Source organism: Salvelinus fontinalis, chromosome 5, assembly GCF_029448725.1.
Source record: "Salvelinus fontinalis isolate EN_2023a chromosome 5, ASM2944872v1, whole genome shotgun sequence".
Lineage (NCBI taxonomy): Eukaryota > Metazoa > Chordata > Actinopteri > Salmoniformes > Salmonidae > Salvelinus > Salvelinus fontinalis.
In genome coordinates, this window is record NC_074669.1 from 36,246,122 (window position 1) to 36,271,622 (window position 25,501).

At 43.7% G+C, this 25,501-nt stretch overlaps 1 protein-coding gene across 1 annotated transcript in view; it reads right to left on the reverse strand.

Moving 5' to 3' along the window:
• The window catches only part of LOC129856081 (piggyBac transposable element-derived protein 3-like), a 140,884-nt gene extending 115,847 nt beyond the window's left edge, over positions 1-25,037 (reverse strand). Inside the window, exon 1 of the mRNA XM_055924202.1 lies at positions 23,580-25,037. Coding sequence (XP_055780177.1) covers positions 23,580-25,037 — 1,458 coding nt within the window. The remainder of the gene's footprint in view (positions 1-23,579) is intronic.
• Between the last annotated feature and the right edge of the window lie 464 nt (positions 25,038-25,501).

Sequence of the window (25,501 nt, forward strand, 5' to 3'; positions counted from 1 at the left end):
TAGCTAGCTATTGGATTATAGATTTCAAGGTTTTTTTTTTTTGCGTGTTCAACTAGCTGGCTAGTTAGATGAATACCATTTACATCTAGCCAGCTGGTAATTATAAGGCTAAATGTTTGCTAAATCTAGCTAGTTATCTTGTGTCCGCATTGCCATTGTTGGGCTGGAAGCAGGTGAAGTGTGTTCAGGCCGTTTTAGCACAGCTGTAGCAGTCAACAGGCAATAACAAGCTACTGTACAGTATAGGACATTCATGAATTCATGTTTTAACCAAATTTTCAAAATGTGTCTTTCAGCATAAACCTGTTCTCCGCCACCAGTACAAGGAGATGACCAAGGGTGAACAAGCAACACTTGAGGTATTTTGTCTTTGTACTTTGAGCTTACTGCCATGGACATTACATTTCCCGCTCCAAAGGACAAGACAGAAATATGCTCTCAGGCTAGATGCCTTCGTTCATATTATAACATGGCCCCGAACCAAAGTTACTCAAAGGATCGTATAATATAGGCCTAGGTCTAGATATTGTTTTTACCTTCATGTGTTTGTGTTCATTTTTCCCCCCCTAATTGCAGGCTACTACCTTTAGCACTTGAAGTTAATCAAGTATTTGATTGTTTAATTCATTTTTTTATGTCAATGAGGAGCTATAACGAGCCCTAAGCATTGTTACAACATTTGCGGTGCACACTGCGATGCGGTACAGAGCTTGATTTGGCCTCTGCATGCCTCCGGAGGCTCCTCGATTGCATCACACCCTCCATACGAAGCCTATGACCACATTTTCGGATCAAGCAGAAATTGGCTTTAAGGAGCATCAACGAGGACAGCTAATATAAACTAACTATACGTCAGAGGAGGCTGGTGGGAGGAGCTATACTTATTTTCCACCATAATTTGCAAATAAATTCATTAAAAATCCTACAATGTGATTTTCTGGATTTTTTTTCTAATTTTGTCTGTCATAGCTGAAGTGTACCTATGATGAAAATTCCAGGCCTCTCTCATCTTTTTAAGTGTGAGAACTTGCACAATTGGTGGCTGACTAAATACTTTTTTTGCCCCACTGAATGGAAACCACGTTTGACTCCGTTCCATTAATTCCATTCCAGCCATTACAATGAGCCCGTCCTCCTATAGCTCCTCCCACCAGCATCATCTGTTGTTCATACAGGAAGCAACAAACAAACTACTTTGGAGACAGTTGTAAAATAGTGTACAATCCCCAGCTGAGAGAAAAGGACAGCAGTTACACCTCATCACTTAAACCCCGCCCATATTGATTAACCAATGAGAATGTACATTTAAAGTATGAGAACAGCCATAATTCATACACATATAAAGGGACCTATGAGCATTTTAGATGGAAAAAAATGCAAATGTAAAAATTGGCGTATATCACATTTTTGGAATCAAACTCGTTGTGTACAGATCATACATACAGGAACATCTAATGGTCAGTGCAAAACCCTTCCTCTGACTTTCCCACTCATACCACCAGGATTAATGTTCATGTTAGCTATTGTTAAAGCACCTGTGCATATCCACAAATAACCCAAAGTATTCCCGTAACAACCCTTCTGATGCTCCTATATTATAGCCCTGATGATACCTGCATACTGAGATAGATATATGTATTCATGTGGCAGGGAAATAACATAACAGCAAATTGCCAAAACAACTTTATAAATCAGTCGTCCCAGGCTCTCGTTGCCGCGGCTACAAGGTGCTGGTGCTGATGAGAGGCTGAAGGAAGTGGGCATCCATCGTTACAGCGACGCCATCCATACGTCGTCAGGGAAATGGGCTTGTCTCGGGTGGCCCGGAGGGCCCCGCGATCATTGTGCGTGTCCCCCCCACTTCTCCCGCATCTAAATGGAAATGCCGGGCGGGTTCAAATCCATCCCGCACCCCCCCCCCCCCCCCCCCATTCCACAGTTTGCCTCGTTCTCAATTTAGAAAACCAAAAATCCCTCATGAATCAAAAGTTACAAAGAGACTTTGCCGTGTCGTAACTCTACGATGGCTTTTCCCTTGATTGATTCTTATACACACACTGTTGGATTACCATAATGTGTTCTTGTGGCAAAAATTCTGGCAGGGGCGGGGGAACGGACTTGGGGGTGGAGGGAGCCGGGATCGGGGTGAAGTGAGGGAGAGGGGCGGTCAGCAGGGGGACACGGATGGGGGGGTGCGGTGCGGAGCGCAGGTAGGGAGGGAAGTAAATAACAAATGTTCTGGGCTCCACCTCATCGGGAGTGATTTCAATGCAATGTTTCATCATAGCAACCGGAAGAGATAGTGTTTGGGGTTTAGGCTATCAATTACAGATACAGTATGTGTAGGCAGGCAGACACTATCATTTGGCTGATTGTCACCAGTCCACAGCCGTGACACCAGGAAGTGATCCATCACTCTATTACCTGTGACACGTGGAGAAGGATAACAAGGCGTAGTGGAATCATGAGGGACTGGGGCCCCCTCCGATACCAAGCTCTTTAACATGCTCGGGGACACACATTCTAATGCAGACATTTAACCTTCCTACCTTCAACCATTTTTCTTTCTGTTCTTTGAGACAGGGTAGATTGATGTATTTTGACTTGGAATAAACAGAAGCTTCTGCTGTTGATTAAACTCACATTGGGTGCACAGTGCTTGAATGGGTGTTCCCTGTGTTGTTTACTCCAGTGAAGGCCAAGGCACATCTTTGGTTAATGCTTGGCGATATAATAAATTGATGGTCAAGTTTTTTTCACCCCCTACCCCTTTCATACAGACAATCTGAACCTGCGTAATGAAGGTGCTTTAGAGGGAAAGCCTTTTGTTTGAAAGGGGTACAAAACGCCTAAAACAATGGTGCCTACCTTACAGATGTAGCAAAGTTATAGCAAAGAGATAGCAAAGTTGACCTCAAACTGTGACCAAGGATACTACCTGTAACAGTTGCACTTAAACGTAACTGAGTAATCATTCGTACTGTAAAATCAATATGAGAGTGCCCAATACAAAAAACAAAGTATTATGCATGGGACTTTGTATTAGTATTAAGACAACAAAGGTTTATAGAAGCTTGATTTAAAACACAAAATCACACACAGCAACCTATACATTTTCTCATTATCTTGGATAATGATAAAGGGGAAAAAATGAGGCCTATATTTCACCCTAACATTTCTCTGGAGGTACAGTATCACGACAATGAGACCAGACAACGCAGATATCCCTGGTTGACCTTCTCGGACAGAATTCAATGATAACAGACAATACGCTGCCAATCTTCACAATAACACCATGCCACGTACGCACACACAGCAGACATTGTCAACAAGTAAAAACAGCAACGTACACGTCCTACAGAGGGGCAGAACTGGGAAAAAAATGTATTTTTAGGAACTCACCAAAAATCCTAGAAATCATCATTTTCATGTCATTATTATTTCACTTTGGGACCTCTATTCTACAGATTCCCTCAGGTGAGGTTATTCTTCCACCTAGATGACCACTACCCTGGCCTTACCCTGCTCTACAATAACCCCAGATAACACAGAGAGAGTCAACTTTAGTCCTCCCATTGCAATCTCTGTCCTGAGCAGTGACTCTATCAATCTGGAGGAGTAGGGTAAGATTGCCTGATTTGGTGCCCAGGGAAGCCTCATCACTCTCGGGCCACATTGAGTGTCTGACCGACCCGGCCTGGAGCCCAGGCTTGGCTCTGTGGCTCATTGCTGCTCAATGCTGCTCTGCTTAACATTATCACCCTCATCTGTAAACACAGTCATCCATCACCCGGCCCACATGGCAGCCCCCCTCTTATCCAAACAGATAAAGAAGGTGTATGCTCTTATAATTTGCTCATCTCTAGGAGAAGGAATAATAATAATCTCTACTTGATGTACAGTCAGTGGCTCCCTCCTCCTACTCTCTATCGCTCTGTTTCTCTCTGTTTCTCTCTGTTTCTCTCTCTCTCATTCTCTCTCTCCACGTTGCTCTCTCATTGGGAGCTTACTCACTTAAATTCTCTCTGTGTGCCACCCCCCCCCCCCCCATCCCCCTCTGTCTCCTCTCCAGTCATAATGTGCTTGTGGATAGTGTATTAATGAAGCAGCCTAATTTGACACCTCAGCGTGGTGTAATGGATTAAAAAGCCGTGCCGCCATCCGTCTGGCCGGCACAAATAAACCGTTCGGTGTAAATATTGTAATTCATACCGCCTCTCGCTCAGATGATAATAATCTTAGCCTGTTGATGCCTCGCAGATTAAAAAAATCTGACGATGAGCAAAGAGGGGAAGGGGGAGGAAGGATTCGCTTACCGCCCCAGCAGATCCGCAGTTGACACAATCTCTATTGCACTCTACACTGCCCTTTCCCACTTGGACAAAAGCAACACCTATATGTGAGAATTCTGTTTATTGACTAGAGCTCGGCCTTTGACACCATAGTGCCCTCCGAGCTCATCACTAAACTAAGGACCCTGGGACTGAACACCTCCCTCTGCAACTGGATCCTGGACTTCTTGACGGAACGCCTCCAGGTGGTGAAGGTAGGCAACAACACATCCACCAGTCTGACACTCAGGGGTGCATGCCAGACTGACACCACACGGGGGCCCCTCAGGGGCGCATGCTTAGTCCCCTCCTCTACTCCCTGTTCACTCATGACTGCGTGGCCGCGCACGACTCCAACACCATCATTCATTTTGTTGACGACACGACGGCGGTAGGCCTGATCACCGATGACGATGAGACAACCTATAGGGAGGAGGTCAGAGACCAGGCAGTGTGGGGCCAGGACAACAACCTCTCCCTAAACATCAGCAAGAGATAGGAGCTGATCGTGGACTACAGGAAACGGAGGGACGAGCACATCGACAGGACTGTGGTGGAGTGGGTCAAGAGCTTCAAGTTCCTAGATGTCCACATAACTAAGGATCTACAGTGCATTTGGAAAGTATTTACACCCGTTGACATTTTCCACATTTTGTTACGTTACAGCCTTATTCTAAATGGATTAAATAACCCCCCCCCCTCCCCTCATCAATCTACACACAATACCCCATAATCACAACGCAAAAACAGGTTGTTAGATTGTTTGGCAAATTTATTAAAAATGATTCAGTATTCAGACCCTTTACTCAGTACATTGTTGAAGCACCTTTGGCAATGATTACAGCCTCAAGTCTTTTTATGATGCTACAAGCTTGGCACACCTGTATTTGGGGAGATTCCCCCATTCTTCTCTTCAGATTCTCTCAAGCTCTGTCAGGTTGGATGGGGAGCGTCACTGGACAGCTATTATCTGGTCTCTCCAGAGATGTTTGGGTTCAAGTCAGGGCTCTGGCTGGGCCACTCAAGGATATTCAGAGACTTGTCCCGAAGCCACTCCTGGGTTGTCATGGCTGTGTGCTTAGTGTTGTTGTCCTGTTGGAAGGTGAACCTTTGCCCCAGTCTGAGATCCTGAGCGCTCTGGAACAGGTTTTCTCAAGGATCTCACTGTTCTTTGCTCCGTTCATCTTTCCCTCGATCCTTACTAGTCTCCCAGTCCCTGCCGCTGAAAAACATCCCACAGCATGATGCTGCCACCACTTGCTTCACTGTAGGGATGGTGCCAGGTTTCTTCCAGACGTTACACTTGGCATTCAATCTTGGTTTCATCAGACCAGAGAATCTTATTTCTCATGGTCCGAGAGTCCTTTAGGTGCCTTTTGGCAAACTCCAAGTGAGCTGCCATGTGCCTTTTACTGAGGAGTGGCTTCCGTCTGGCCACTCTACCATAAAGGCCTGATTGGAGTGCTGCAGAGATGGTTGCCTTTCTGGAAGGTTCTCCCATCTCCACAGAGAAACTCTGGAGCTCTGTCAGAGTGACCATCAGTTTTTTTGGGCACCTCCCTGACCAATGCCCTTCTCCCCCAATTGCACAGTTTGGCTGAAATTTTTATTGCGCTTTCCTTGGTTATCCATTTTTGTTTTTGATATAGCTCGTCTGATGGCTATAATGTGTGAAAAATAACGTATCCTTTTGTGTATAAAGGGTTCACAGAAAAAATATTCTCGAGACATAAAGTAGATAAATAAATGGAATAAAATGGAAATATGAACACGTTACTATAGTGGGCCAAATCCTATAATCCCTGTCACATAGGCTTATTTATTGGTTGCAATAACGTCCCTAATGTCAATACCACACGAGAAGATATTTACGTTCTTCGGAAATATATTTACAAAGTTCCTAAGAAAACTATGAATTCCTGAGAACATGTTGAGGAATTGCACTTACAAACTTTTTCTTCCTTAATAAGAAACGTCTTACGTAATTTTTTTTCGTAAGTAGTGGTTTGTGAATCCAGCCCCAGGTGTGTGTATGCAAATGTCATGGTGTGCTTGCATGTGTGTACATGTAAGATGATCACGTGGTCATCATCATCACCCCCCCCCCCCACACACACACACACACACACACCTATTCAGCATGAGGTTAGTGAGATGACAGTGACACTCTTTCCAGGAGCAGGTGTCACAGTTACAGTGACAGTCCCAGTCAGACGTTCACTAGATTAGCCACAGTGCCACGTGCCAAGCAGCTTAACTCCTGATAAGAGCAAAGCCTTGTGGTCGGAGCCAGCTGATGTTGTCACCAGAGATGGTTTAGAGCCAGAGATATTGATCTACAGGTTTATGAATGAATGGACACACTTCATGGAGAAGGAGGATTCTGGGAGGGCTCAGGGAGGATCCGTGCAATGTCTAATCCAATGTCTGACCACGCAATATGGTCTATGGGTCAGCTGGGGTTGAGTTTCCCGATGACATTGTAGCGAACGTGGCACTTTTCTTGTCCTGCTCCACATAAATCAGAACACATTGGCTATCATAAATCTATGACCTTTTCCTGAAATGAAGCATGCTTCCTACCCTATATTTATGTTCTAAGTGAAATAATGACATAAATGATATGAAGCCAAACACAGTATGTGCTGCACTGTAGCAGTGCCTTCGTGTACTCTGTTCCACTGTACCACATATCTGCCCAAATTGTCTTAACTTAGGCCTACATGTATCTCAAAAACAAGGGAAGCTTGTAGCAGTATATTGCTGATCACAAGATCGTGTGTCTCTCTAACAGGGGGAGGAATAAACTTATAGACATTATGCAGTCCTCTGGTGGACTGACTCGCTTAACACATTTACGTCTACCGCCCTATGCTCTCTGAATAGCAAAGAGGTGCATTTGCAATGTAAATGGGTGTATTCTTCTCTATATTGAATTGTTTTCTTAATCATTTCCTTTGTGCCATGAAGTAAAGAAAACAGATTCTGTCTAAAGAGCATTGGAAGTGTTAATGACCCCTTGGCTCAGCAGCAACATTAGCGCCTGGCAGCATAGCAAACACAGGGTCAATCACATTATCTCTAGGTGCTTGCTAACATCAACATTTGCTTTCTGATGAGCAAGACAATTGGATTCTGGAATTTGAAAGAAATACTTGATAATGTCCAGTGGAGTGAATCTTCACCTCAGATATGCCTACGTTCTGTAATCTCATTGTTTAAAACTAAATATAGACAATATACCATTGAGATACAACTTTGTATGTTACTGAACTTCATATTGTAGATGCAGAATAAAGTGGGAATAGGTATAAGCTCTTTACATTTCAAAACCAAATGACTACATTCTAAATAAAAAATATGTAGCAAAATTAAGGTTTCTAAATGCATTGAGCTTTGTAATATAGTTATCACCACCGAAAGGTGAAACAAAGATAAGATTGGAAAGAAACCTAATTTCCTTTCAAACCTTCGGTGGGACGTCCCCCACATTAATAATCTACCCGTGGTTGAAATCTGTGCATAATGAAAATCTCTTTTATAAATATGTATGCAGCCAAGTCACAACATAATAGAGGTTTTTAGTGAAAAACAGATGGCTGGCTGGATGATTTCGAAAGGACGAAGAGCAGAGAAGAGCACTGAAGAAAATGATGTTCCCTTACCTAGAAATGTCTTTAATTAATAGTACATTTTACATAATGATTACACTGTAATTGTGCCAACTAGCAGAGTGTCATTAAGTATATCCTTGCTCCTTTACAACACTCTCTGGCTAAAAATAATGAGTTACATGGTATATCACTATGCAACAGGTCCATAAATAACATTTAAGCCCATACAAGGAATGTACTTATAAATAATACATATTTTGTAATTGAGCAAAAAAACGACTGCCTCTTTTGTCTACCCTCCTATCCTCGCCAACTTGGCTTTGTCCTGTTATAGGCTAGTTGGGGGGGGAAAGGAGATTTTTCAAATGTTTTCCTTCCTTGTAAGTACTGAATAATTTATTTGCCGGCTAATAGCCAACACTGTCAACACAGGGTGGTTAAAATATACCTGTGTCCAGATAGATGCGTTGACTGGCCGGGAAGTGATTATTCCCTGCTTCCAGATATTTTGTTGGATGCAGTCCCTGTATACACTGCAGTAAATCACTGCCTTCCAATTACACAGCTCCATAAAACAAGGCTTGAATTCAAATCAGGCCCCAAAACAGAGACCGAGATACCGTCTGCTTGCCTGTCCGGGTACTGTTACTCATGTGGGTGACACAAAGGGGTCTGAAGGTGGAGTTGGGGATACAGGAGAGGGAGGGGTGGAGGGTAGGGTTGGGAGGTGTGAAGATTTGTTTCTTGTTTATTGCTTATTCCATTTTATTGTAAAGTGGCTTGGGTGCAGGTTGCTGAGTTCCAAATATTTCAGTTGGTCCCATAGCACATGGTGTAAATTTGCCTTTTCTGTGCCAGAGGTCACCTTTAGGTATGAAGAGAAATCATCATATTGCAAAGATATAAAACTAGAGAGAGGAGAAATTATTTAATTATGAATAAGACTTTGGAGGCTTGGAGGAGGTCTTGGAGGTGGTTTTACATTTACATTACATTTTAGTCATTTAGCAGACACTCTTATCCAGAGCGACTTACAATTAATGCATTCTTCTTAAGATAGCTGGGTGAGACAACCACATATCACAGTCATAGCAAGTACATTTTCCCTCAATAAAGTAGTTATCAGCAAAGTCAGTGTTAGTAGGAAAATACAACTTGGGATTAATTTAACATACTCTTTGAAGAGGTAGGGGTCCAGACGTTGTCGGAAGATGTCCTAGAGTCAAGGGGAAGCTGATTCCCCCATTGCGGTGCCAGGACAGAGAAGAGCTTTGAGTGGGCTGAGCGGGAGCTGACCTATAGAGGTGGGACGGCCAAGAGACCAGAGGTGGCAGAACAGAGTGTTCGGGTTGGGTTCTAGGGTTTGAGCATAGCCTGAAGGTAGGGAGGGGCAGTTCCCCGTGTTGCTCCGTAGCCAAGCACCATGGTCTTGTAGTGGATGTGAGCTTCGAAAGGAAGCCAATGGAGTGGGCGGAGGAGTGTGGTAACGGGAGAACTTGACATGGGAGAACCACCAGGCGGGCTGCGGCGTTCTGGATAAGTTGCAGGGGTTTGATGGCACAAACACGAAGCCCACCCAACAGAGAGTTGCAGTAGTCGAGAGACGAGAGGTGACAAGAGCCTGGATTAGGACCTGCTCCACTTCCTGTGTGAGGAAGTATCATTCTCTAACAGATGTTGTAGAGCATGAACCTGCAGGAGTGAGTCACTGATTTGATGTTTGCAGAGAATGCGAGGGTGTTGTCCATGGTCACATCAAGGTTCTTTGCACTCTGGGAGGGGGACACTGTGGCCGGTAGTGAGAGCATGTGGTGCAGACTCAGATTCTATCCACGTCACCTGGTAGGAGCGTCCTGCCAGGTAGGATGCAATCCAAGAGTGTGTAGAGCCTGAGACGCCCAGCCCTGAGAGGGTGGCGAGGAGGATCTGATGGTTCACGGTGCCTTCGAGGCAGCGGATAGATCTAGGAGGATGAGAACAGAGGAGAGAGAGAGTCAGCTTTGGCAGTGCGGAGAGCCTCGGTGATACAGAGGAGAGCCGGTCTCAGTTGAGTGAGCTGTTTTGAAGCCTAACAGTTTAGGGTTAAGAAGATCAAGTGTTTTGGAAAGAAAAGAAAGAGGGGATAGCCGTCTGTATTTGTTGACGTCAGCGGGGTCGATTGTTGGTTTCTTGAGGAGGGGAGCGACTGTCTATTTTGAAGTCAGAGTGGACACAGCCAGTAGCAGAAAGGTAGGGCCGAGCCAGCCGGGAGGAAAGGGGACAGTGAGAGTCATAGGATGTGGAATGGGAGGAGAGTAGGGTCGAAGAGGCAGAATCAAGAGACAGGAGAGAGAACGATTTAGCAGAAGGTAGAAATTATAATAGGAGAAAGTAGTGCGTAGGGGCTTAGTAGGAGCTGAGTGGGTAGGGTTGAATGCGAGAGAGAGAGAAAAGGAAATAACGTGGTGATTAGAGACATTGAGGAGGTTGCAGCCAGATTAGTAGGTGAACAGGACTGGGAAAGAGTGAGGTCAAAAGAGGAAAGGAGTGGGAAGAAAGAGGTGGAAAGAAATTAATCAAAGTCAGGCGTCGGGAGGTTGAAGTCACCCAGTACGATGAGAGGTGATCCATCGTCAGTAAATTAGCTTATCAAGGTGTCAAGCTCATTGCAGAATTTTCCAAGGGCACCTGGTGGGCGATATATGACAACAATGTAAAGCTTGAGTGGACAAGTGACAGTGACAGCATGGAATTGAAATTAGAAGTTGGATAGGTGAGAGAGGGGGAAAATAGAAAATCTCCATTTAGGAGAAATTAGTAGTGTGAACATTTAAACAAAATAAGAATAATCCCAAACTGAAAAACAATGTTTTTTGTTTTTTTCCCCCGACAAAATTCTAATCGCAGTGCAGTTACCACAAATATATTATTTTCAATGTTATAGCATAACTAGATTATAGGCTATAAGAGGTAAACTTTAGGCCACTTTGGTGAATTTGCGAAGCATGCAAAATAGATTACTAAAACATATGCGCACCACATTTTTTCTTCCTGTCCCCTCCTCTCCTTCCCTCACGTTGGCTCGCCTCTGTCATATTCATTACACTGATTCTGTTGCTAAACTTTTCATAAATGGAAGCAAATGGAACAAAACGGGGAGGGACCTACCTGAATTTGTCCAATAGACACTCGTGTTTTAGTTGTAGATAGGACTGGTGCACAGTTCTGACTGTCTGCCCGGTGGCCAACCTGGCTATACTGTGCCCCTCTCCTCTCTCTCCCTCCCTTGCTAGCTAGCTATGAAAGATGCAAGTGTTTGTGTTCTTGGAAGAATTGCAAAAAAAGACTGAGTGTATTCTTAGTAGAATCGAATCTTGACACTCAGAGGTGTAATTGAGGTACAGTAAAGGTATTATAGGTGCAATGCTTAACCATCTGAAAAGGACACACCATGAGACCCAAACCGTTACTGGCAGCAGCACTGTGAAATACCATGACATTTTCTTAATTTTTATTATTGTTTTAAAGTAAAATCGATAAAGAAATGGCTCTTTAAACATTAAGAAAAATTGTCCATTTGTCACATCCCTAGCCCTGTGCCACCACTGCGATGACCAGATGCTCTCGGACTATGAGAAAATACGTAGTCAGAGGATGAGAGAGCAGCTGGAGTAGCAGTGTTTTCTGGGTTAATCCATGTCTCCGTAAAGGCCAAAATGTGTAGTAACTGAAGAGCAACATAGGCTGACATTTAGCTTTTCCAGTTATTGATGCATTCTGCATAAATGCAATCCGTCGGTGGCGTTGGTTGGCGGGATGTTTAGCGAGATGGAGAGATGGGGCGATGGAGGGATACAGAGGTGTGCAGGAATTTAATACACTCTGAGGCAGGGAGGTGAGCGGCAGAGAGCGAGAGAATCTCGAGTGTTCCTCGTCCGCTGCTGCGCCGTGGCGCGTCGACCAGGGAACTGATCAAAAGTAAATCGCATCATCACATATGCAGATTTCCCTGCACATGTGGTTCACATTTGATCAGCTCCCCGGCCAGCGCGCCAGGGCGCAGCGGCGGATAGAAAACCCTCCGGATTCTCTCCCTCTCTGCCGCTCGCCTCCCTGCCTAAGAGTGTATTAAATACTCTCCCTCACACCTCTGATCGCCCCATCCCTCCATCTCACCAACCATCCCCCCAACCAATGCCACCGACGGATTGCATTTATGCAGAATGCATCAATAACCGGAAAAACTAAAAGGCCTTGTCAGGGACGGGGAGTTGTCACAGGCGCAGGCAAATGATTCTCCACCGGCGCTCATCTGAGCTGCAATCAGCTTATAATCTGGGTATACATCAGGCTCTGACATGGACATTTCCTGCTTCCTTTCTCGTTCTCCGTGGCAGTAATCACAGCGAGAGGCGCTCAACCTCACCAAAATGTATAAATAATTTGAATTCAAACATATTAACAGTCAAAATACGGGAATCCATCATGGCGGCGTACGAGGAAAGGCTCCTTAAGAAGCAATCAGGGCCTCGGAGTGTGTTCTTTGTCTTTGGCGGCTGAGAGACAGGGTGCAGATTACTATCGGCCAACCCTGTTCTGCATAACTGCCTCCCCCTCAGTGCTTTTAAATGTTCCTGGCGATCTATTACATTTACCAAGCAGCCTTCCCAGGCGTGTGCACGGCTCCCCTTGCTTCTTCCTTTAATCTCATGCTTCCTTGGGAATGCGAAGGAGATCTGGACGAGGGTTTAAAGACCTTTTTATGAAGGCAGGCATGTGGGCCTCTATCCATCTTCCACCAACTAGCAGACACGTTTATGTTCCATGGACGGGTTATGTCCCGCCATCTTAAAGAACAAAAACTTGCCCTTTTTACCTCATTGGGAAGAAGAGATGCTGGACATGTTATGGTGGTTTTTGAGGGTTCCTAGACCAGCACCAGATCTTATGCTTGACCAACAATGGACGTGACTTGGATGTATCTCTCGCAAACTAGAACGATTTTCAGTCTTTAAATGTTAGACAAAATGATCCTCTGGTGTGTTGATTATGTGAGATCAGACATGAATCTATGATAGAAAATGTCAATATTGTAGCTGCGTACATATTGTAGACTCATAGATAATGCTACGATCATTTCATCGACCCTGTGACAATACGAGTCAAACACGGATGCCCATACAGGCACAGGCACAGGCTTCCCATTGCCACTGAAATTAATTCCATTGCTTTGCTGTCGGAGTGTGTCATCGGATACGCACACATAAGTATAAAGATGTAAAATGGCATAATCCAGCCATCCAACCATCTTATTAAAGCACATCAAAATATATATTTTTTTCATTCCACCCAGAGGAGAAAAGAATGTTAGCACTATCTATTCACAGGAGGTGAAAATTAAGGCAGTTTCCGCCTGGAAGCCACCCAAGCTTGTCAGGACACGGACTGCAGTTTTATGTCATGTCATTTCTCTGCAGTTTATATTTTCTATGACCGCATTGTCTCTTTCAAGAACCTTTGGAAAACATACACGCTGTACAAGCAGCCACCTCTTGTCCCGTGGCGTAACTAGGAAATGCTCATGTTTTTCAAACAGTCACGGCGTCATAATGATCCACACACACATCTCAGACACACTTCATTTTTTTATTCCTATTTAAATAAATATTTATTTAATAACACAGACAACACTCAGAGAGAGTGGAATCCACGTGGAAAGATAGGAGCATATAGAAAAGATGGAAGGACGCGGGGTGAATGACAAAAACGGATCGAGGGATGCCCTCTCTTCGTCCGCCGTAAAGCACATCGAGGCAAATCAACACCCATGGATCACAACCCTTTTCATTACAGTTTAACAGGCACCGCACATTCTATTTTTCACCTCAACAAAATCTTTGATGTAAAGTTCCATAATAAAAAGAATAATAATGGTTTTCACCATGGCCACAGGTTAATGGTTCGGATCTTAGATGGGACTGGATGGATGAGAGTGGAGGCAGCAGCAGCCAATGACCTGGTGGTCCTGTAAAGGTGGGTTCAGATTAGGCTTGTCTGTAGGCCTCAGAAGAAATATTTAGAATTGTATGTTATTATAAAAAAGGATACCGCTGGATAGCAACACCGGTAGTGTATGCCATGCAATAACTGCACAAACAGTATGCTCAACATGTTGGTCATTTGAACCGTACCCACGTTATTGACCATTCTACAGCTGGTTATATAGAAACACACATAACACACTCACACACTGAGCCACAAAAATGGCTGACATCATGTGAGTGTGGGCATGCTGTGAGAGTGTTTATTAAATTGCAAATCAGGGCGGCAAATTGAAAAGCCCTTGCTCTTGTCATATAGATTTTCCCCCATCAATCCCACCCTTCACCCCCTCTTCCCCCATCTATCCCCTGGCCTCCCCTAGCATGAGGGCACACAGCAGGAATTATAGCTCAGTGAAGTGCGGTGGCAAAGCCCGGGAGATTCATAGACAGTTGAAATGATAAAGTCCGGTCCAGGAGAAGCGCTACCGGTGCAATAACAGCCAGAGAGTCACAATAAAGTTCAGTTTAATGACAAGCACAAATAACGTGAACATTTGGCTGGGGCGCTAAACCCTTGCTTCAGGATCGCATCTGATATATTAGTGGGCAACTGACCGTGACTGCCGGGCGATTGTGCTGCTTGCCACGGAGGCGTGGGCCGCGGTGATACATGCGGCAAGGTGGCAGGTGTCCATTTTATAGAGTTATTCACTCGGAAATGCTGCTGGAGTGGACACTGGACGTTGGCTGGGCCATGGAGGGTGGAGGGAGCCTGGTTACATTATTGTTATTGCACAGCTGATATCTCCCAGACCCTGGCCCTGTTCCACACCTGCCCCGCTGGACCTCTGGCCAACTCAGCACCACTGCAGTGCAGTAGTCTAGTACACCAAACGCTAACAGGCTAACGGATAGTCTCTGAGGTGATAACCAACCTGACACGCTAACATGATAACGGCTAGTCTCTGAGATGCAGCTAGCCAAGTGCGCTAGCAGACTTATAGTGTCTGAGGTGATAACGAACCAGCTGTGGACAGGGGAGCCTGGCCTGACTAGCATCCTAGGCTGGGCTGGAGCACTTTGGTTGGTTAAACGACACCCAGAGAAAAATAACAGGGGCTTCAGCTTTTGGTCACTGTGTCCCGGTCTGGTCTGTGTCTACAGGGCTGCCCATTTTAGACAAGCCTCATGTAAAAAACATATGATGTTTTCCCCTGAATCAATTTGCTGACCACATCATCTAGCAGTGTCCTGATACACCTGGTTAAATTACCAATGATGACAAAGTCTGAACCACAGAGATACTAGATTATTTAGATCAGTGGTTGTCAAGTGGTTTTGCCTCGGGACGCAAATGAAACCAGGTTGTCTGTCGCGATGCAATATCCGCATCACAATATTATTTTTGCCAAATTGCAATCTGGAAAAATGTTTCATCTTAGATTGATAGTAAATGTACCAATTATATGAGAAGGGAAAGCAGTCCCATCTTTCCCATTGTCAATAATTCCATTTGCCTATATTCTTGATGAAGACCACAAAATCAATCAAATCCACTAAATAGCTGCACTGCTAATAACTCCTATGGGAAAAACTGTGATTGAAGAACATTTTTGAAGAGGTAAAATTATTTAAAAAATATATAGATTAGTTGTCATTTTTACACACTTTCTATCTGGTTTTATTCGGTTAAGTTCGGACATTTTTTATTTGATTTAATTTTTCTTTACTCAGATACTCAACCCATTCAAAATCTCCCGAGACCCAAACCAAATTGAGAATCACTGATTTAGATGATCTATTTCTACGTTCTGAACATCCTCGCTAAAGCGGGATCACACATGATCATGTGAAAAACAATGGGACATAACAATATGAAATTTGCTCCAACACTCGTTTATCACACGCTTATTGTCACCTACTTAACCATAGTGAGTGATGATGGCTGGCTGGCCATGGCCTATGGTGTAGCTTATGGGCTGATGGGCTGATAGGCTGGGGTAGGAGATGGAGTGCCGGGCAGCTGGTCGCTTGGTGGTGAAATAGGGGATCAGGACTGGCTGAGTGTTGTGAGGACCAGCGGGAGAGACGACCACTGAGAGATGGACGATGGTGTGGCGCACCGGATAGTTTTCCCACAAATCAATCACTGCGTCCTTAACAGTATTTCACCTATGATTATTAGTTCGCTTGAACATTTTGGTTTATGAGTACAGGGAAAAGACAATGCAGATATCCAGAAAGAGGGAAATAAGCCACAATAAAGCCTATGAATCATCCCTTTTGGGATGAACCCAGCACTATAGACTCTAACAAGGGACACTAAGCGACCACCCTCTGCTATGCTAGTTGTTGCCACGTTTTCTGTTTACACGGGCTAAAAGAGCTCATTTAGCGCGGCCATTGTTGAACGTGGCCCTCAATGCAGATCAATTTGAAGGGCCATTATCCAAGGAGAACGTCAGAGACAAAAGGAAGACAGCTAGTGACAAATGATCCAGCCCATGGTAGCCCATAAGACACGCTTACCATGCTAACAACATGGTGGGCAAAATGGACCCCAACCCCCGTTGAAAACAAACAATGTGCTTCCTATTAATCATCGTTGATACGTGTCATCATTATCCCTCAATGAATGGCTACCCAGACCTCCCGGCGGACACCAACATGACAATTCAACATGGTGCATCGCAAATCCACTGAGAGATAGACTAGAGCATATTTCAATTTCTAAATGGTAATGGACACAAAATAATAAACGGATTGTGTCATCATCCTCATGTCATCTGGAGGGCTAGAACAAAAATGGCGTTTGTGGAAAATGGCACTGAGTGTTGGTGATGAGGGAGATGGTGGTGGTGTCTGGGTAACCTTGCAGGTACACTGTTGTGATTATTCTGTACAGGTTGGGATAATGTTGGGCCCTGGGGGACAGAGAGGAGCTGATTGGTGATTAGAGATATAATTAAGAGCAGCTTTGACATGGCCCCTCCCCCCTTCCTCCCCCCTCATCCTCCCCCAGTCTCCCCCGTGTCCCCCACCTCCCCTAAGAGCCCTCAAGGCCACTTCTCATCTGTGTTTATGGCTCTTCACCCTATTATCCCACAACAAAAGGGAGCTTCGCCACACAAACCCCAGCCAGCTGCCTGCCTGCCTGCCTGCATGCCTGGCTGCCTGCCTAGCTACCACCATTGCCCTACACTGGTGCTCTCCACTGACAATAAAAAGAAACTTGAGATTAAACAAAAAAAGTTACACCATATTTGCTCAGACTAACTATGATGAAAGGCAATGAAGACAAGGGATCCTCATGTAGGTATCAATATAAATATTACTGGAAGGTCAATTAATATGTAAATTAACTCCTCCATTTAATTAGCTATTTAACTATTTTCCGAGGCATGGACATATTAAATCATGCTTAAAGACCCCTCTAACTAGGCTCCTGACAATAGTGCTAGGGAGTCGCGGGCTCATAAACTACCGGCTTGACCTATAAAGAGCCGCGAGTCTGCTAATTCCATCTCAGGCTAATTTTACGACTTGCATAAAATAACCATAGTGCAGCTTTGTGGCTGTAAAGAGGACGTGGGTGATAAAACTAGAGCCGGGGAAAGCATCAGAAATCTCCTCTTTACTAGTGTCCTCATTTATTATTCTATTATTCTTTGCAGGGTACCGGGCTCCTGTGAAAGACAAATGACCTTATTATATTAAATCATTTGTGAGGATATTAACCGTTAATCACATATAAACAGCATTTAAAAGGTATTGATTTCCCAGCAGCTCATAACAGCTTTTTAAATTGATGTTCAATAACATGATAATAGATAATCAGCATAATTCTGCCTGTCAAAGTAGGGGACAAAGGTTAATGAGTGTTACCTGCGGTGACCTCATCCTAACTCCCCTTCACACCCCTCCAAACCCCGACTGATGACCTCTATCTCAACAGGTTCATGACCTTGGCTGTTCCCATCACCCCAGAAAGGGATGGACAACATGTTCAACATGGACAAAATACCTGTCTGCCCTCTGTCAGTTTTCAGTATCATACCATATAACTATTACTATTATATTACTATTACTATTATATTACTATTACTTATATTACTATTACTATTATATTACTATTACTATTATATTACTATTACTATTATATTCCCATGGAATGCTACTTCACATGTTCAAATGGATATCAGATTAAAACTGGTGTTGATGACACTGTGATATTACAAATACATCACATGTACACTGAGTATACAAAATATTAAGAATAGTACGTGCATTACATTCAGTGAAGAACAGTACGTAACACAACTATGACAACAACACAACAATTACCTTGGGAGCAGAGGTAGAGGAGAGGAAGAGAGGTCAAATGGGCCAATAATGAGACTAACCTACACACAGTAAATAAACATTGAATTCAACTTAGTGTCGGTCTAGATACATCTATAGCTCAGTAATCACCTCTCTAATACACCAGGCTTGTGTAGAGTAGAACGGCCTGTCCTATTGCCACATCAAGCCTGTAGAGAATGTCTCGTCCTATTGCCGGATAAACGTATGTGGCCTGATAGACAGCTATGTCTCAGGGTATCATTCAAACTTGTTCACTACACTACACCCCTATAACATTGATAATACATTTATACCAATTGCAATCAACATTCCATACAGTTTAATGATTCATTCAGAATTATGAGCTTTGACATTAGGAACACCTGCTCTTTCCATGACATAAACTGACCAGGTGAATCCAGGTGAAAGATATGATCCCGTATTGATGTAAACTGTTAAATCCACTTCAATCAGTGTAGATGAACGGGAGACCTGTTAAAGAAGGATTTTTAAACCTTGAAACAATTGAGACATGGATTGTGTGTGTGTGTGTCATTCAGAGGGTGAATGGGCGAGACAAAACATTTAAGTGCCATTGAACGGGGTATGGTAGTAGATGCCAGGCGCACCGATTTGTGTCAAGAACTGCAACGCTGCCGGATTTTCATGCTCAACAGTTTCCCGTGTGTATCAAAAATGGTCCACCACCCAAAGGACGTCAAGCCAACTTGACACAACTGTGGGAAGCATTGGAATCAACAAGGGCCAGCATTACTGTGGAACACTTTTGACACCTTGTAGAGAATTGAGGCTGTTCAGGGATCAAATGGGAGGGGGGGGGGTGTACAACTCAAAATTAGGAAGGTGTTACTAATGTTTGGTGAACTCAGTGTATATCAAAATATACAGTTTTAATAAAGAGTAGTAGACCATACCTTATTGTCAAAGGTAGGAAAACACATTATATGCCGATGCACATTACCTTTTGTACACACTATCGCCAGCAGTTTACAGGTGAGTCAATGAAGAAAACTGGGCACAACAAACTTTGAAAAACAGATACCTATATTTGGACTTTTCACACCTTAGGTGAATCATAACACTTTATTTGCAAGTATCGACAGCCATATTGTATTTAACCTGAGAACTTCACTTCAAAGACTACACTTTTGGTGCAGTTTTCACATTTGTGTGTGTGTTTGCGTGCGTACATCTGTGTATGTGTGTGCATGCATGCGTGCGTCTGTGTGTGCATGCGTGCGTGCGTGTGTGTGTGTGTGTGTGCGTGCGTGCGTGCGTCTGTGTGTGTGTGTGTGTGTGCATGCGTGCGTGCGTCTGTGTGTGTGTGTGTGTGTGTGTGTGTGTGTGTGTGTGTGTGTGTGTGTGTGTGTGTGTGTGTGTGTGTGTGTGTGTGTGTGTGTGTGTGTGTGTGTGTGTGTGTGTGTGTGTCTGCATCCTTGCGTGTGGACGTGTGTTCATGTGCGTGTCTGTTGTGAATCCAGACCGCCCACAGATACCATTTAGTTTTAAGAGTCCTCCCAGTTGCTGTTTGGGAATCTGGCATGCCACAATAATACATTGCAGCAGGTAGCAGAGGATAGCGAGCAGCATGCAAATCTATCTTGGTGTCCCTCTGGGGCCAAGGCAGAGGAGAGCACAGGGAGAGAAAATGAAACTGTGCTGCACCAAACACTGTGTCTCCTCTCTCTCTGGGACCAAAGTTAATTTCAGAGAGGGAAGTAGAAAATAAGGTTCAGGCTAGGCCTCTCTGTCCTCTATCCCCTGTTCCAACACACCGTGGCTCATAATATGGTACTAGAGATGGATATGTGAGAGGATAGACTCACATTCAAAGCCTGACACAGGTCCAGCTGATTCATTATGACAGGCCTATCTTTTATTAGCCCGTGCTTCGTATTTAAATTCCATCTCGTTGGGGGATGAAAAAAAAGTGAATTTTCTCTGGATGAATACAGCTGATTTATTATGCAGCCAGACGTATAGCTATAGCCAGGTAATTATTATTAGCCCTGTGTGGCTTGACAGTTGTGTTGAGTAGGGTATTACGTACGGGTATACGATATTAGCCATTTAAGTTAGTAGTGAGTCCTATAGATTGACAGGATGTAAACTCACACAGCCACTGTGTTCAACATATCCTAACGATTGGAATGCTCTATGTAGATTGCCAATGCAAAACCATTCCAAGACAATACAAGCAAAAAGGCCTAATAACAGTCTCTCTCGCCAAACTGTTGTTAGAAGAGACTAGCTCATTTTCAGGTGTAGAATTTTATTGTAGGATGAGGGGCCGAAATCAAACACATCCCATTTGCCAGTTATTAGGAGATTGACGAACAGGAAATTAATACAGGGGTGGACGCTAGAGTGATTCAATTCCAGGCTGCCAGCACAGGCCCTGGTTTTATAGTCTCCTCCCAGAGCCGTGAAGAGAGCGAAACCAGGCTAAATTAACATGACTGAGTTTGCTACTCTGCTCCTGTTGGTACAATGTGGCTTTTAGCCAAGAACGTTTCTAATTCCTTATGAGTAAAAGTGGAGTAGTCTGAGTGTAGTTATTTGTGATGGAATATGTGATCTAACTGCCCTACACTCCAAAGTAATAAGGTTGATATAGTAGTGTTATAGTACTGTATCAAAGTAATCTGATCAGATATTTTTATGTATTTAACATTGACTTTAGTTCACTGCTTCACTTAAGTAAAACGTTTAAAACTTCTTCAGCAGTAGTACCACAAAAATACTTGTGTTTAATGGTACAGTTCAGACGTGTCTTAGGAAAAGGAAACTCTGTATTTCCCTGCACCTTATATAGCTACTATGTTGGGATTTCTCCATTGTTCAGATTTGAGAGACAGAGGTTCGAGGAGCCCAGTGTGGCTGATACTAAGGCAGGGAACAATGATGAGGTGAGGGGTGGTGGAGGATGTGCCCTGCACCTCTGGTGTTGGGAGAAACACACCAAACTGTATTGATTCTGATCCTGTTTCATTTTTGTAAGCGGCCAGCGTTTCACACTTTGTTTGGTCACCTTTTTTGATGGCCCCTGACAGGGCTGTTGATGCTGTCTGTGACAATTTGACAGGCTGGACGAGGCTGGACGAGGCTGGGGGGAATGAACGAGGGGAGCAAGGGGGAAGGGAAGGGGAGCAGGTTGTGTGTGTGTGTGTGTGTGTGTGTGTGTGTGTGTGTGTGTGTGTGTGTGTGTGTGTGTGTGTGTGTGTGTGTGTGTGTGTGTGTGTGTGTGTGTGTGTGTGTGTGTGTGTGTGTGTGTGTGTGTGTGTGTGTGTGTGTGTGTGTGTGTGCAGCTCAGCACAGCTCAGCACCACTGACTTTCCCATCCTGCCGCCGCCTCCTCCCTCAGCCGCCTGGAATCAATTCTGTGTGTTTATAGACCATTTCACAGGCCTTTACCTGTAACATCACTGGTGTCAGTCCCATAAATACCCACAGATATATAATGGTTGGATTAGTATAATGGTTCAAACAAGGCTTTGGCTACAAGCAAAAAAGAAATGTCAACATGTTCTCTTCACGAAGGTAATTAGAGACCACTACTACGGCAGGCTTGGCTGGAAACATCATCAAGGTTAACCCATTTAATCCCGAATTTTTCCCATACATGAAAATATCTAAATCATGTGTCATTAGTAACCTTTTGAAATAATCGATCATCATTTTTTTTAATTTTCATGGAAAAGCAGGTGAAAAAGTGTGTTTTATGGTCGGTCACAATTGTGACCGGTGGGAAAATGTGATGTATATACTGAATTAACATATTTCTTCTATGCAGTCATCAAAATTCTTTATAACCCAGCCCAGTTATTAACACATGTAAAACTGTCACTGCCAGTCCCCAGCATTGCTACTAAAATGCCCCATCACATTCTAGTGTGACTATTTTACATAAGAAAAACCCTTATGCAACACCGATACGAATACTGAGAGCAAAGACAAAAATCAACAACCATCGACGTATTTCAACATTGTTACTTTATCGTAACATACATTGTAACATTGTTACTTTATTGTAACATGTATTGAAACATTAACATTAACTTTATTGTAACATTTGAACTTGTACTTTAGTGCAATACTCATTGTAACATTGTCATTGTGACATTTTAGTGCAACATTCACTAACAACTGTATAGCAGTTGTTATTCATTCACATTGAACATAAAGGTAACATTTAGGATAGAGGCAGCCTGTAGAATATGCATTCAGGTAGAGGCCTACACTGAACATAAAGGTAACATTTAGGATAGAGGTAGCCTGTAGAATATGCATTCAGGTAGAGGCCTACACTGAACATAAAGGTAACATTTAGAATAGAGGTAGCCTGTAGAATATGCATTCAAGTAGAGGTCTACACTGAACATAAAGGTAACATTTAGGATAGAGGCAGCCTGTAGAATATGCATTCAAGTAGAGGTCTACACTGAACATAAAGGTAACATTTAGGATAGAGGTAGCCTGTAGAATATGCATTCAGGTAGAGGCCTACACTGAACATAAAGGTAACATTTAGGATAGAGGTAGCCTGTAGAATATGCATTCAGGTAGAGGCCTACACTGAACATAAAGGTAACATTTAGAATAGAGGTAACCTGTAGAATATGCATTCAAGTAGAGGCCTACACTGAACATAAAGGTAACATTTAGGATAGAGGTAGCCTGTAGAATATGCATTCAAGTAGAGGTCTACACTGAACATAAAGGTAACATTTAGAATAGAGGTAACCTGTAGAATATGCATTCAAGTAGAGGCCTACACTGAACATAAAGGTAACATTTAGGATAGAGGTAACCTGTAGAATATGCATTCAAGTAGAAGCCTACACTGGACAAAATAATATATATCATAGAGGTAGGCTTCAGAACCAAGTGCACGATTAGTTTGTGCATCACTATTTTGAACTGTGATCAGTCAGACCTAATTGACCTTTTTTTCCAAAAACATTTCAGTCATTTTGGTTGTCTTTTTCGTCTACTTTTCTTTTCTTCCTAGAGTCCGTTGTACTGCTTCACCTCACCCTTTATCGACTTTTCTATTTTTCTTTTATTGGCTTTTTCATTCACTCTTATCTCCTTTTCTACTGTCCATGGTATATCTTGAAGCACTCAATGTGCAGTGGCACTTTGCATTTCTCACATGCATAGGTAGTGCGTTTGTCACAATGACGACATCTCTGGAACCGGTGCATCGTGTTGATTGGCCAGTGAGAAGCTTTGTCATATCTTGCCTGATCTTCAACAGTAGCAGCCAGTAAAGATCTCCTTCCTTGGCTCAGTGGTTTCATGCCAAACTTTTGCATAAGAGACTGTGCCACTATCCGTGAGAAGGTGAGCAGGTCGATGGTCCCTCCCATAACGTCTCTGTAAAAGAAATGGCTGTTTACGAGTGCACTGTTGAGAGACCATGCAAAGATGGGCCACCACCACTTCTTAGACCTGATGGAGATATGGTATCTTGAAACCTGTAGGTCATGAAGGTCAACACCACCCATGTGCTCATTGTATTGGTTGATGCATTTTGGTTGTGGGACTTTGTCAAAGGCACGTCGCTCCTTGTTACATCTTTTGACAGAGGTCTCACTGTATTTCTCCTCCATGTTTGTTGCCACTGTGACAATGTTATTGTCTTTCCAACGGACCAGCAACTTGTCTCCTTGGGTCAGAACCTCAGAGGTTCCCCGGGGTAACTTCATGAAGTCCTTCTGAGGCTTGAATGGGACATCAAACAGACGATTCTGCCTCATCGTTCCAGAGCTCCCATATCCTCTTTTTGTCATTTCATCGAGGAGTGCAAGCGAAGTGAAGAGGTTGTCATGAAGGAACTTGCAACCTTGAGGCACCTGAGATTGCTCTGCAAGACCGAGAACGACACTGGGTCCCTGACCCAGCCCAGTCTCAGGGAGGAGTGTGTGGGATCCACCATATGGCTCCATGTGATACATGTAACCACTGGGTGAGGCAAGGCTCCATAGCTTGTGACCAAAACGGATTGGTTTACCTCTAATGAATTGCTTACATCCATGTCGGCCATAGTATCGGATCATGCTCTCATCCACTGACAGCCATTCCTGAAATGGCATGACTTTGTATGACTGATTGAGCTCAGAGAAGATGGGCCTAACCTTAAAAAATGGGTCGTCAGTGATCTTTGTGTTGTCAACCACATGAACTGAGGCCATTATTTCATCAAAGCGATTTCTCCGCATTGAATCTGAAATGCTTTCATTGTGTACATCACTGTCAAGTGACCAGTACATGTGTCTTCTTGGAACAGAGCTGTACCCAGATGTGATAAGGATCCCATAGAATGTAAGGAGCTCATCCATACTCAGATACAGTTGCTCGTCCTTGGTCTGGGTGGAGTAGAGGTTGGACATTTCAATGGTGATCTCTCTTAGGGTGGGTGGATACATTAGTAGGAAAACATCCATTGGGTTGGGACAGCTTTGTTTGACACATTCTGCAGCATTTGGGCTGTATACAATGTGTTTTGGAATCACAGCGGTGGCAGGCCTCTTCGATCGTTTGAACACTCGATCCTTAATTTTGACGACCTGCAGCTTTGCCCTTGGCTCTTCTGACTGGACCCTCTGGCGAGTAGAGGCCGTTGGCTCTTCATTATCAACGGTGGAGGGTGGTGGGGGAGGGGGGATTGTGGTGAGTGGGGGTTGTGAGGGGTAGGTCATCATCACTGATAACGTTGTTCCTGTCATGATCTGTTTGCATAGGTTCAGCATATGCATTCAACAGCCTGGCTGGCAATGGCCTGTCTCCCCCTCATAGTCCATATCTGACCCATCACTATCACAATCACTGAGGACAGCATCTTTCTCATTTTGAGGGATAACTACAATGTTGCATGGCTTGTCTGGGTGGTCACCTAGATCCAACATATCCAGAACTTGACTCAAAGTGAAACTTAAAGAAAGAACAGAGTATAAAGTTAGGTAAAACCAGAACTATGTATGTGTATAACTATGTGTATACCTAGATGCACTGTGTTATCCCGCCGGTCACTATTGTTGCCGTCAACATGTTTACTCATTCTATGACCACACTGAACAAAGTTGAGTAATTGCAAATGCATATATCAATACTAGACACCTTAAAGATTATGTGTACCAAAAATCTTTGTCCTAACTTTATGTTA